Source organism: Rhinoraja longicauda, chromosome 32, assembly GCF_053455715.1.
Source record: "Rhinoraja longicauda isolate Sanriku21f chromosome 32, sRhiLon1.1, whole genome shotgun sequence".
In the NCBI taxonomy this organism is placed as follows: domain Eukaryota; kingdom Metazoa; phylum Chordata; class Chondrichthyes; order Rajiformes; family Arhynchobatidae; genus Rhinoraja; species Rhinoraja longicauda.
The window spans coordinates 1868546-1882122 of NC_135984.1; the positions used below are offsets into that span (position 1 = coordinate 1868546).

General features: G+C 47.2%; 1 protein-coding gene across 20 annotated transcripts in view; it reads right to left on the minus strand.

The window, feature by feature from the left end:
* Positions 1–13577, minus strand: part of phldb1b (pleckstrin homology-like domain, family B, member 1b) — a 271997-nt gene that overhangs the window by 43229 nt on the left and 215191 nt on the right. For all 20 annotated transcript variants that reach the window (XM_078426945.1, XM_078426940.1, XM_078426943.1 and 17 more), the window contains 3 exons: positions 8880–9194; positions 5887–6027; positions 5465–5602 (listed from right to left, as the gene is read on the minus strand). In XM_078426945.1, coding sequence (XP_078283071.1) covers positions 5465–5602; positions 5887–6027; positions 8880–9194 — 594 coding nt within the window. The remainder of the gene's footprint in view (positions 1–5464; positions 5603–5886; positions 6028–8879; positions 9195–13577) is intronic.

Genomic DNA, 13577 nt, shown 5'->3' on the forward strand with positions numbered 1-13577 from the left:
ACCACCACCAGTGCAAGTATTTTGTGTATCTGTGGTACGAGGAAGAGTGTTTGTTCCATCCATTGACACTTCAAATCTCAGTCTGTATCAAAGGAGTGACTACAAACTTTAGATTGTCCTGAAAAAGTATGACCCGCTCTTCATCTGCTCAATAGACTGCCTTTCATTGATGTGACCAAATAAATGGCATTAGTGTGGTCATTGTGCTACCAGTTTGTAGAAGGAGTGCCACAAATCATCCACTTTGGAAAGAATCTCAGGCCACTTCTGTTGTTAATTCATTTAAAGCAAGCAATTTGCCACAAGGATCTTGCTTGTGAGGCACAAGAGGGTGCATTAACCCTGTGGGATGTGTACCATGAAATCTCACCCACCATCCTCTGGCCATGCCACGAGATCGGGAATAATAGCAGAAAGACATCATTATAGTCGTTAACCTAATACATAAACGTTATTGAAAAATGTGCGTTTACAAGCTGATAAATGAGGTGGCTCACAAGATGACCATCCTTGTGTACACGCACATCAGTGCCCAGGTGTTTAGGTGTGGATGAACATGCAGTTTGTGTGGATAATGTTGTTTCTGTGGAGGAGCATGGACATGGATGCAGAGGAAGCAAAGTTGCAGTTAGGTCACTGCCATGTTCTCTAACCTAGGACACCGTTCAGCAGACAAGGCATGCAGAAGAGTAGGCATGGTCAGTAGATCAAACTGTTACACGTTTACGAGTAGTTAGTCCACAGAGAGTTAGAGACGGTATATAAGCAAGAGTAAATTCTGTCACAAATCTCTGGTGCAGTAAGCCTTTAGCATGAACCCCTGGCTAGCTTGGTCGTGGACCTCTCTCTGCATTGGTCACTGAAGTTTGAGACCAGGTGGGACAGGATAAGCTTTGCGAACCTTGTTTATTGGATCTCTGAACCCGCACCTTGGGCTGGAGCTCACAAAGCTCAAAATAATGATCGTAACAGCTGACGGAAACGATGTAGCAGGTGACAGTGATGTAGCCTGGACCCGATGGCTTCAAATGGCCGGAACTGATCAATGAGGAATCTGCTTCCAAACCTGGATTTGTCCCGATCGAGGATTGGAAACCGATCTCCAAAAGAATCTGAACACTCACCAAGAAACTTCTTACAGCTCGGCAATGACTGCCACTGGCTGAATGTCATTATTATACATGGCCTTTACAGTCTCACTTGGTGCAATGTGATGCGTCTCTGTGTCAACACCACCTAATATACGGACATTGACAAGATCTAAAATATTGACCCTCCCCAGGTCAGCTGCAATTTCTGATCTCATTACTCCAACACCTCAGATCAGTCTGAAGAAGGGTCTCGACCCGAAACGTCACCCATTCCTTCTCTCCAGAGATGCTGCCTGCCCCACTGAGTTACTCCAGCATTTTGTGTCTACCCTCAGAACATCATGTCAGTTTCTACGTTCATGGGCCAGGCATTGCAGCTCAGGAGGTCAGCTGACCAAGGCAACATCCTCCTCGTCCAATAACAGCCAATCTTAGTACTCGAGCTGACATTCATGCTCAGATGTATCAAGTGTCAGCTCTCCAATGTGTGACGTGTTGCATTTTGGGTCGTCAATCAAGGGCAGGACCTACACAGTAAATGGTCGGCCTCTGGGTAGTGTTGTAGAGCAGAGGGATCTAGGAGTACAGGTGCATGGTTCCTTGAAGGTCCAGTCGCAGGTAGATAAGGTGGTCAAAAAGGCTTTTGGCTCTTTGGTCTTCATCAGTCAGAGTATTGACTGTAGAAGTTGGAAGGTCATGTACAAGACGTTGGTGAGACCTCATTTAGAATATTGTGTTCAGTTCCAGGCACCATGTTATAAGAAAGATATTGCCAAGCTTGAAAGGGTTCAGAAAGGATTTACGTGGATGTTGTCAGGACTAGAGGGTGTGAGCTGTAGGGAGAGGTTGAGTAGACTGGATCTCTATTTCATGGAGTGCATGAGGATGAGGGGGGAATCTTATAGAGGTGTACAAAATCATGAGAGGAATAGATCGGGTAGAGTTTCTTGCCCAGAGTAGGGGAATCGAGGACCACAGGACATAGGTTCAAGGTGAAGGGGACAAGATTTAATAGGAATCCGAGGGTTAACATTTTCACACAAAAGGTGGTGGGTGTATGGAACAAGCTGCCAGAGGAGGTAGTTGAGGCTGGGACTATCTCATCGTTTAAGAAACAGTTAAACAGGTACACGGATAGGATAGGTTTGGAGGGATATGGACCAAGTGCAGGCAGGCGGGGCTAATGTAGCTGGTTCATTGTTGGCCGGTGTGGGCAAGTTGGGCCGAAGGGCCTTTTTCCACACTGTATCACTCTATGACTCTGTAACTACGGGTACACAGACCCACATGAAGAGAGTCCCTCTGGTGCCATCTGTAACACCAGAGATTAGAGTCACACTGGGTGACAGGGTCAGAGAAAACCTTTCAACCACAGGTCAGGTCTTCCAATAAGTGGGTCTCAGCTGATGAAGGACCCAAGTCAAGAGTTAAAGTTCTTCACTCAGTAAATTTGGAATTGGCAGTTTCACTACAAAATGATACTCCTCCACAAATTGAAAGTGTATCTACGAGTCCTTGAATACAATGACTTCAAAAGAAAGTCCAATCTGCTCTCCCTCCCAGTGTAGCCACAGAGCGAGATTGCTGTTGATAAAATGCCAGGGTCTTTCTACACTGTCTCACTGGCCATTGCTGGGGCAAGTAGAGTAATGGTGTAGGGCTGTAGAGTAATGGTGCACAGGGGTGCACTGTCCTATTCAACACTACCTTGGTGATTGAAGAATGGATGAGAGTCCCTCCATTCCACAGTCCATGGGCAAGTGTGGCACAATAGTCAATAGACAATAGGTGCAGAAGTAGGCCATTCGGCCCTTCGAGCCAGCACCGCCATTCAATGTGATCATGGCTGATCATTCTCAATCAGTACCCCGTTCCTGCCTTCTCCCCATACCCCCTGACTCCGCTATCTTTAAGAGCTCTATCTAGCTCTCTCTTGAATGCATTCAGAGAATTGGCCTCCACTGCCTTCTGAGGCAGTGAATTCCACAGATTCACAACTCTCTGACTGAAAAAGTTTTTCCTCATCTCAGTTCTAAATGGCCTACCCCTTATTCGTAAACTATGGCCCCTTGTTCTGGACTCCCCCAACATTGGGAACATGTTTCCTGCCTCTAACGTGTCCAACCCCTTAATAATCTTATACGTTTCGATAAGATCCCCTCTCATCCTTCTAAATTCCAGTGTATACAAGCCTAGTCGCTCCAGTCTTTCCACATATGACAGTCCCGCCATTCTGGGAATTAACTTAGTAAACCTACGCTGCATGCCCTCAATAGCAAGAATATCCTTCCCTTACACTTGCACAGGCAAGTGTGGGTCGGGCAAGTGTGGCACGGACAAGTGTGTCACAGGCAAGTGTGGGTTGGGCAAGTGTGGCACGGGCAAGTCCTTCCACATTCTCTCTCACACCAACTAAAATATCAATGCTAGACAAAGTAAAGCATCCATCACTCCCAAAGACGGGACAGTGCGGTTCAGATGCACGAACCCTCGCTCCCTCTGACTCAGTGGAATGCTACACTGCTTTTAACCCTCCGCCCACGTCTGTATCTTTTATTAACTCCTCCAAAACCGAGTAACTGCAGATACGGTGGCTGGCTTCTAAAAAGGCAACCACATAACTCTCGTGACATTAATCATCTTTTGTGGAAAATCCCAGGAAACAATTTAGAGTCATACAACGTGGAAACAGGCCCTTTGACCCAACTCACCCACGCCCACCCACACATCCCACCTACCTGTGTTAAGCCCATATCCCTCTAAACCTACCCTATCCATGTACCTGTCCAATTGTTTTTTGAAACGTTGTGATAGTACATGCCTCAACTATCTCCTCTGGCAGCTCGTTCCAAATACCTTTGTGTAAAAGCTTGCCCCCCAGGTTTCTATTAAACCCTTCCCCGCTCACCTTCAATTTGTTTTAAAGAACGTTAGAAACACAGGACTTCGTGACATCTACAATCCTGAATGTAAGAAGAGAGACAAAAGCAGAAAGGGAGGGAGAGAGGGAGGGAGAGAGAGAGAGAGATAGAGAGAGAGAGGGAGAGACTAACCCATCATAAATCACCACCCATCACAGCAGACTATATGAACCATCCATCACATCATAAACAAAACATTATTTTTCTTAAAGGAAGCAATGGATTCTCAATTAATTCAAGCATATTTTACCATACTGACATTATAACAACTAGACACCTGGAGTTGTCCATTTGAGGCTTGTCAGCGTTTCATCCTGGTTCTGTGACAGATGTGAGTAGATTGTAGAATGTTTGGATTGGTTTTATTCTCCATATCTGACTTTTTTGGACCATTTTTCTTCTGTTGCACCAATATTCACAGGGACATGAGTTTATGGGTACCAGTTGCCCAGAACCCATTTTGTGCGTACTCGGCTATTCAGCTGCAGAAGGCACTGGGGTGGATAGCTGCTTCTCCAGAGATGCTGCCTGACCCACTAAGTTACTCCAGCACTTTGCGTCTTTGTTGTAGTCCTTTATCGTTTCAGATGTGAACACTGTAGGGGCATTCAACTACCTCTCTCATGGGCGCTACATCTGAGATTATGCACACAAACTAACCAATCCCAAAAGAAACATAAATTAAACTTCTCGCTTAAAGCCAGATAATTAGACAATGGCCCTTTGAATCTTCACAAAAGAATTGTCGACAACAAGGGTTGCCAACTGTCCCGTATTAGCCGGGACATCCTATATTGTGGGCTAAATTAGTTTGTCCCGTATGGGACCGCCCTTGTCCTGTATTAGTAGGGTTGCCAACTTCCTCACTCCCAAATACGGGACAAAGGGTGACGTCACCACCCCGCTCCCCACGTGACCTCACCCAGCTATCGGCCACGTGCTCCCGCTCCACCAATGGCGGCCGCCCGGGCGGGAGCACGTGGCCGCTGGCTGGGTGAGGTCATGTGGGGCGCGGGGCGGTGACGTCACCCTTTGTCCCTTATTTGGGAGTGAGGAAGTTGGCAACCCTATCAACAACTGATCTGCAATTAAAGTCTTGTTGCATTTGGTTGCAACATGTTTGGAGGTCGGTGTGGTTGGCTGTTGGGAAGAGTGTAGCTACCTGCCCCCAATGATAACAATGGACAACACCTGTAAACACACCTGGAGTTAGGAGAGAAAATACAGGAAAGAGGGAGCCATTTCTCTGAGCAGAACAGCCAGGCTGTGGAGGCTAGACAGAATACAAGTGCAGCCCAGTCCTAATTCAAGGTCTTCTGAACAGTTCAACATGAGCTTGCAATACAGAGAGAAGAGAGACAGCTCACAGCGACTCGACTCTGAGAACATCCTGCAGTTTAAAGAAAGGAACATTCAAAGATTAGAGGAGTACGGAACTGGGACTGACAATACCTGGTCTTTTTCTCGCTGGATGTTGTTTTCAAGCTCGGATAGCTTCTCCTCCAACTGACTGACGATGTCTTGTTCCTGGTGGATCTGGGCAACCTCAGACTCACGCTCACCCTGAAGCAGTGCCCGTTCCATCTCCGCCTGCAACAAACATCGCAGCAATTAGGTAGTTCATGAGTTCCAGGAGCAGAATCAGACCATTCGGCCCATCAAGTCTGCTCCGCCATTCAATCATGACAGATCAATCTTTCCTTCTCAACCCCATTCTCCTGCCTTCTCCACATAACCCTTGACACCCGTACTAATCAAGTATCCGCTGGCTGGGTGAGGTCACGTGGGGCGCGGGGCGGTGACGTCACCCTTTGTCCCGTATTTGGGAGTGAGGAAGTTGGCAACCCTGCCCCAGAGTGAGAGCGGACCCTTACCTCATGGGTGGACTCCTCCAGTTGCTGGTCCAGCTCTTTGATCCTTTGCTTCAGTTCATCCACGTTGGCAAGAACCCTGACCCGCTCCTCCTCCAGGTACGCCACCTGTTGGGCGGGCTGGCCACCCGCGGAGTCTTCATGCTGCTTGACATTGAAACACGTGAAAGAATGAGGAAGAAAGGGAGGAGGCAAAGGATCTAGAGGTTTGCACGACATGGATTCGCACAACACACAAGGTCATTCAGTGCATCATGCCTATGCCAATATGTTCACCACTCTCAATCAGTCACTCTGCACTAAAGACACATACAGAAAGCTGGAGTAACTCAGCGGGTCAGGCAACATCTCTGGAAAAAAGGAATAGGCGACATTTTGGGTCGAGACCCGTCTTCAGACTGAGTCACTCTGTGCTGTTCTTTTCCCACATCCCTGTAAATATTTCCCTTTGGTGTATTTAGATTTAAGTTTATTCTTGTCATATGTACAGTGAAAGGCTTTGTTTAGCATGCTATCCATACAGATCAGATCTACCACACACAAATACAATTCAGTCAGACTCAAGTGCAATAGGTAGAGCAAAGGGGGAGATGCTGAGTGTGGAGTATAGTTCTCAGCATTGTAGCCCCCAGATCCAGAGACAGAGTCCACTGTCCACAATGGGGTAGAGGTGAATCGGACACTACCCTAGCTTGTGGAAGGACCATTCAGAAACCTGGTAACAGAGGGAAAGAAGCTGTTCCTGAGTCTGGTGGGGTGTGCACTTTCATGCAGGTGGCACAAATACTAGCATCGGCATGATGTGCCGAATGGCCAGCTGTGCTGTATGAATGATCTTTTGCAAGTTTCCATTCTTCACCATCTATTCAGACCACGCAGCCGAGCTCACAACAAGCCACTGGACGAATTTCTTTCCTTTCACATTTACCTTAAATACGTGTCCACTGTGGACTGAACTTTCTGCTGCTGCTTCCATTCCTTCTCTCCCGAGATGCTGCCTGACCTGCTGAGTTACTCCAGCATTTTGTGAATAAATCAATTTCTGCTGCTGGAAACAGTTTCTGCTTAATGTCTCGTGCTAAACCACTCATAACATGTGACCATTCTTTGAACCTCCTCTGTTGTGAACACATCTAGTCTCTCCAGCGCACTCTCTGCACAGTTACTCCCCTTCCTCAGCTGGCCAAGTCCTCGACATACGAGAATTCCTCGTGCACACCATTAATGCTCCTGTCCTGGTACTCTTGTCTGTTGGTGTGATCATGTTACTGTGGGTGATAATGGACTTCAAAATGGCAGCTGGGATGGGTACATCAGCAGATTATCCAACTCTGTGCTGAATGCAAACTAATCCAGTGTTTGTATAGTTCTCCAAACACACACGCACACGCCAACAATCACTACTATCACCAACCCAACCCACATTCATACGCACATTCCAGCTAATATTCAATAACTGTCGCTGGCATTGCCCAATGAGAGATCCACAATATTTATCTAAGATATGAACGAAGTCGAGGGGAAGTTTATGCTGCATTTAATATGTACTGTTCCTATTGCGTAACACGAGGGGCCAGGTGGCAGGAATGGTGCTGGTTTGCTTCAATCTCAATCATTTTTTACATCCAGATTAAATTCCAGATTTGGAAATTGCCCTATTTGGCATCAGCTATAATTCCCAATATAGGGAAAAAACTGCTCTTGTGAAAACTCATTGCCTACAATTGCATCCCTGGTCTGTAGTATTAAATGTAGTAGTGCACATTTTACCGGCTGCGAAATTCAGTTCTGCTGATGTCAATGGAATCAAATGTTGCAGTCAAAGTGTAACATGATGAATAAAGTCAAGATAAACGTGTATAAACCCCTGGCTCAGCTAGATTGTAAAGATGGAAAGGTCGGCACGGTGGTGCAGAGGTAGAGTTGCTGCCTTACAGCTGGGTTCGATCCCGACTACGGGTGCTGTCTGTATGGAGTTTGTACGTTCTCCCCGTGACCTGCGTGGGTTTTCTCCGAGATCTTCGGTTTCCTCCCACACTCCAATGACGTACAGGTATGTAGGTTAATTGTCTTGGTGTAAGTGTAAATTGTCGCTAGTGTGTGTGTGTGTGTAGGATAGTGTTAGTGTGCAGGGATTGCTGGTCAGTGCGGACTCGGTGGGCCGAAGGGCCTGTTTCCACGCTAAAAAGCTAAAAATGTAAAAGCCTTAGCATGAGTGCAAAAGAGATTGATTACAATGATTGATGGGAGAGTGGCCATGGTTATGTTGCTGGGCAGTAGAAGCTGGGCAAGGAACATCAGAGGCTGAAGGGAACTTGAAATCATGACGTTCAGATTGAAACAATACCCATTGGTGGAAACATCCAGAAACAGGAAGGTGATTGGCATAAGAAGCAAAAGTGAGAGGAGAGAAATGTGTGTGAGGAGAGTGGATGTGTGTGGCCTGCCCTGCTGGATGTGTGTGAGGAGAGTGGATGTGTGTGGCCTGCCCTGCTGGATGTGTGTGAGGAGAGTGGATGTGTGTGGCCTGCCCTGCTGGATGTGTGTGAGGAGAGTGGATGTGTGTGGCCTGCCCTGCTGGATGCCGCTTCATCGTGGCGTTTAACAGCGAAGAGCAAAGGGTTCCGGGTGATTACAACATTTAGGCCCAAAGGTACTGGTCTTATACGGGGCTAATGTGCAGTTGACTAGTGAATGGCCTTCTTAGTGTAGTTTAGTTTATTGTCACGTGTACCGAGGTACAGGGCAAAGGTTTTATTGTGTGTGAACCAGTCAGCAGAAGGGCGATACGCGATTGCAATGGAGCCACCAGTGTACAGATACATGATTAAGGGGATGCTGGTGAGTGAAAGATAAAGTCCAATTAAAGATAGTCCGAGGGTCTCCAATGAGGCAGATAGTAGCTCAGGCCCACGCCAGCCACGTTTTGTAATTATAGGATGTTTATTGTCAGGAGAGGGATGATTGGGCACAGGCCCATCTGTAAGGACCCCTACCTCATGGTGTGTGCTCTCTGTGCTGCTACACTCCTCCTTCAGGTTCTCCTCGTCAGATCTCTCCGGGCCGTCCCGCGGTTTCAGAGCGCTGGGCTGTGCTGGGTGTGTGGGGCTGGGCTGGCTGAAGACCCTGTCCATGGAGGTGCCTCTGCTGGTGGTGGTGGGGGCAGGCTCGCCCATGCTGGGGTACAGTCTCTGCTCCATCTGCAGCTGCTCTGCGGCCGGGTGCACCTTGCCCACGTCAGGGCTGGTGGGCGAGTCTGTCTTGGTGTACTCAGCACACAGGTTCAAGATGGTCTCCAGCCTCTGCCGCTCCTGAGGAATAAAGAATTGCCCTTCTGAAACATGTCATTCACACACAAAGAATTAACTCGTACAACCTTCCCTGATTAGTACGGCTGGCAGGGGTTATGGGGTGAAGGCAGGGGGGTGGGAGGGAGAGATAGATCAGCCATGATTGAATGGCAGAGTAGACTTGATGGCCAAATGGCCTAATTTGCTCCTATCACATGACATAACCTTATAAACATTAGATGTAGAAGCAGGAATAGATTATGCATTCCCTGAGTTTAATCACCATCCCATACCCTGTTGACTTTACCCTTAATCCCCCGTAAGGACTGGGTAGAGTGGATGTGGACAGGATGTTCCCACCAGTGGGAGAGTCTAGAACCAGAGGCCACAGCTCAGAATTAAAGCACGTTCCTTTAGGAAGGAGATGAGGCGGAATTTGTTTTTAATGAGAGGGTGGTGAATCTGTGGAATTCAATTAATATTTTTAAGGCAGAGACAGATTCTTGATTAGTACGGGTGTCTGTGTTTATGGGAAGAAGGCAGGGAAAGATAGATCAGTCATGATTGAATGGTGGAGTAGACTCAATGGGCCGAATGGCCTAACTCTGCTCCTGTCACTGATAAACTTCTATCCCTTGAGTCCAGGAACAACACATTCGAACACAGATTATGACATCTGCAATGGATGAGCGCAGTTGTTAATCATCAGGCCATTGGAGAATCCTTTAATTGTGACTAACATTTCTTCCTCAAATCATTATTGAAAAATATAAACATATGTCTTATAAAGGTTTAAATTCACTCTGCAGAATCATAATTTCTGGTTTAGTTCAGAGATACAGCATGGAAACAAGCTCTTCGGCCCACCGAGTCCATGCCTACCAGCGATCCCCACACATTAACACACACACTAAGGACAATTGACACTTTTACCAAAGCCAATTAACCTACAACCCTGTACGTCTTTGGAGTGTGGAGGAAACTGGAGCTCCCAGAGAAAACTCACGCAGGTCACGGGGAGAACGTACAAACTCCGTACAGACAGCACCCGTAGTCAGGATCAAACCCGGGTCTCTGGCGCTGTGAGGCAGCAACTCTACCGCTGCGCCACCGTGCTGCCTAATGGACTGCATGGTGTGTGCTTCTACTCTAACAGACAGAATGGGCTGAACGGTGTCTATCTGTGCTGTGTGATTCGATGATTCACAGAAGGACACCACCAGTCCATGGCACGGTAGAGCAGCGGTAGAGTTGCTGCTTTACAGCGAATGCAGCGCCGGAGACTCAGGTTCGATCCTGACTACGGGTGCTGCACTGTAAGGAGTTTGTACGTTCTCCCCGTGACCTGCGTGGGTTTTCTCCGAGATCTTCGGTTTCCTCCCACACTCCAAAGACGTACAGGTATGTAGGTTAATTGGCTGGGTAAATGTAAAAATTGTCCCTAGTGTGTGTAGATAGTGTTAATGTGCGGGGATCGCTGGGCGGCACGGACTTGGAGGGCCGAAAAGGCCTGTTTCCGGCTGTATATATATGATATGATATGATATGATCACTTCTGTTCTAGTTTAGGTCTCCAATCTATCTCCTCATTCCCACTGGCCATTACAACTTATTGTCTCCAAGTTTTCATGTATTCTCCTTATGAAAGTTACAAATAAATCTGCTTTCACCACCATTTCTACAATGCAATTCCGATTAAAACAACAGGCAAACATAATGAAAATCAACACAAAGTGCAGATGAAGGAAATCTTAAACAAAACTGTAAAAAAATCCGTAAACGATCAGCAAATCAGGCATGACTAGTGGAAGGAGATACAGGTTACATTTATGATCCCAGACTGTCATCAGAACCATTGGCCTTTCATTTCAGATCCAGAATTTCAGATTTCAGACTTCATATTTTCAGGATTTCAGATCCATGATTTCAGATCCACGATTTCTGATCCATGATTTCACATCCAGGATTTCAGATCCATAATTTCACATCCAGGATTTCTGATCCATGATTTCACATCCCAGTCTGTGCATCAGATCTGTTGGTCTGAACCATAAATTGCTCATCTTTCCATTGTTGCTGTCTGATCGGCTGAGTGTTTTTTCCAGCATTTTCTCTTTTTATTGGTGTGTAAACATATCTGTTTATTTTGTACAGCTGCTCCGTGCTCTTAGACATGTGCTCTGTGACACCCAGCGAGTTTGCTCAATAGTCTAACATCTTGCTAGCTTGGAACTAAATAAAACATGGCTATATCACGGGGCATAGTGTGACGGGAACGTCCTGTACCAGAGGAAATGTTTTGCAAGGGAACATTATCAGTTACTCACTACTTCCATTCTCTGTGTCACGATTGAGCTTCTCTGCACAGTTACACTTGGGATGAACAAACAAAAGGCCCAGATGTCATGAGATTTCTTTCCAGCTTCCTCGTGTTTAGGCAACTGCCTGGCCGTTTGTGAATGGAACACTCACTGATCAACACTGGTGCACGATGTTGCCAGAGAACTTCACAGGAGCATCATCAACTTCACTCACCAGGGAGCCACAAAGAACAACGGTCAGTGAGCAGCGGGTAGTGCAGCTGCCTCACAGCACCAGGCACCCGGCTGTCATCATGACCTCGGGTGCTGACTGTGCAGAGTTTGCACCTTCTCCCCGTGACACATGGGTTTCCTCCAAGTCTCCTCCCACATCCCAAAGACAGGCAAGTTTGTAGGTTAATTGGGTTTTGTAAAGTTGCCCCCAGTGTGGATTGAAAGTGGGATAACGTAAGAACTAGTGTGAATGGTCAGCGTGGAGCCAGTGGGCCTCTCTGTACCTCTACACTAAACTAGCGCAAGCTTTCTGCTTCTTAAAGAAAATGTGGGATCGATGGACAGAGAGGTTTAGTTAGAAGCTGGAAATCAGGCAATCGTACATACTGGCAACGTGAAGGGAATTGGAAGCGCACGAGAATTAAAAAAGAACAGAGATGTGAGGGTTGACGGAAGCCAGAGTGAGGCCATGAACAGATAAGGATTTCATGACTGAACTCTTTCTGGATCAGTGACCAATGAAGATCAATGAACCCAGAGGTGAAGCATGAATAGGTTTTAAGATAATGCAGTAAGACTTTAATGAAACCGATGAACAAATCCGTCACAGTTGCAGTTAGGGTTGCCAACTTCCTCACTCCCAAATATGGAACAAAGGTTGACGTCACCGCCCCACGCCCCACGTGACCTCACCCAGCCATTGGTGGAGCGGGAGCACGTGGCCGCTGGCTGGGTGAGGTCACGTGGGGCGCGGGGCGGTGACGTCACCTTGTCCCGTATTTGGGATTGAGGAAGTTGGCCTACAGCGGCCCAATACGGGACAAGGGCGGTCCCGTACGGGACAAACCAATTTAGCCCAAAATGCGGGATGTCCCGGCTGATACGGGACAGTTGGCAACCCTAGTTGCAGTGTGCACCATCTCTAGTAGAGTATTACAAGGCAATCCCTCAGCAAGTTAAAGGTAGTTCTTAGTTGGACATCTCCAGTACAAACCAGCATCTGCAGTTCTTTCGATGCTGCCTGACCCGCTGTCTATCCAAGAGATAGGCGCTGGCCAACGGATAGGTGAGACTATGAAGGCCAATACTGATCTGCTTGTTGAGGATGCTTCTTGCTGCCAGATCTAGATGAGCTTCGACCATCTCGCTCTCTCCACGTTCTGGGCTAGCACACATGAAGGAAACACATCACACTTGCCCATTTTCTCTCTAACCCTTGGTTCAAAATTCATAAGTTCGTAACTGTTAGAATGAGGCCATTCGGCCCATCAAGTCTACTCCGCCATTCCATCATGGCTGATCTATCTCTCCCTCCTAACCCCATTCTCCTGCCTTCTCCCCATAACCCCTGACATCCGTACTAATCAAGAATCTATCTATCTCTGCCTTAAGTATATCCACTGACTTGTGGCCTCTGCAGCCTTCCGTGGCAGGCTAATCTCTCTGGTTGAGAGCAAATCCTCTTTGTTTATCACTGTTCTCTGCCAGAACTCTGCTCCTTTCCCAGCCTTGCCGACACGCCTCCTCATTCCTATCCCTCGCTGTGTTGCAATCAGCATGCACTGCCCCTCTCCATTCAACCCAGGATTTCAAACTGTGAGGCTTCTCGTCTCTCTCTGTTTGCCCTTTGTCCTGGAAGCTGTTGGCTTCTCATGCCCTCAATTGGCATCAACAAGCAGCCTCCCCCACCCCCACCTCCTGGTTTTCCTCATGCTCTGCCCCTGGTCTTGGTGGGGCCCTGAATGAATGGACTTATTGCCTCATCTGAATTCCTCAATAGTAGATTTAAAAAAAAAAAGTATTTATATTCCTCCCAGGAATTATTTTTATCTGACTAACTTATCGTTATTTGCAATGTAAGGAACAATTA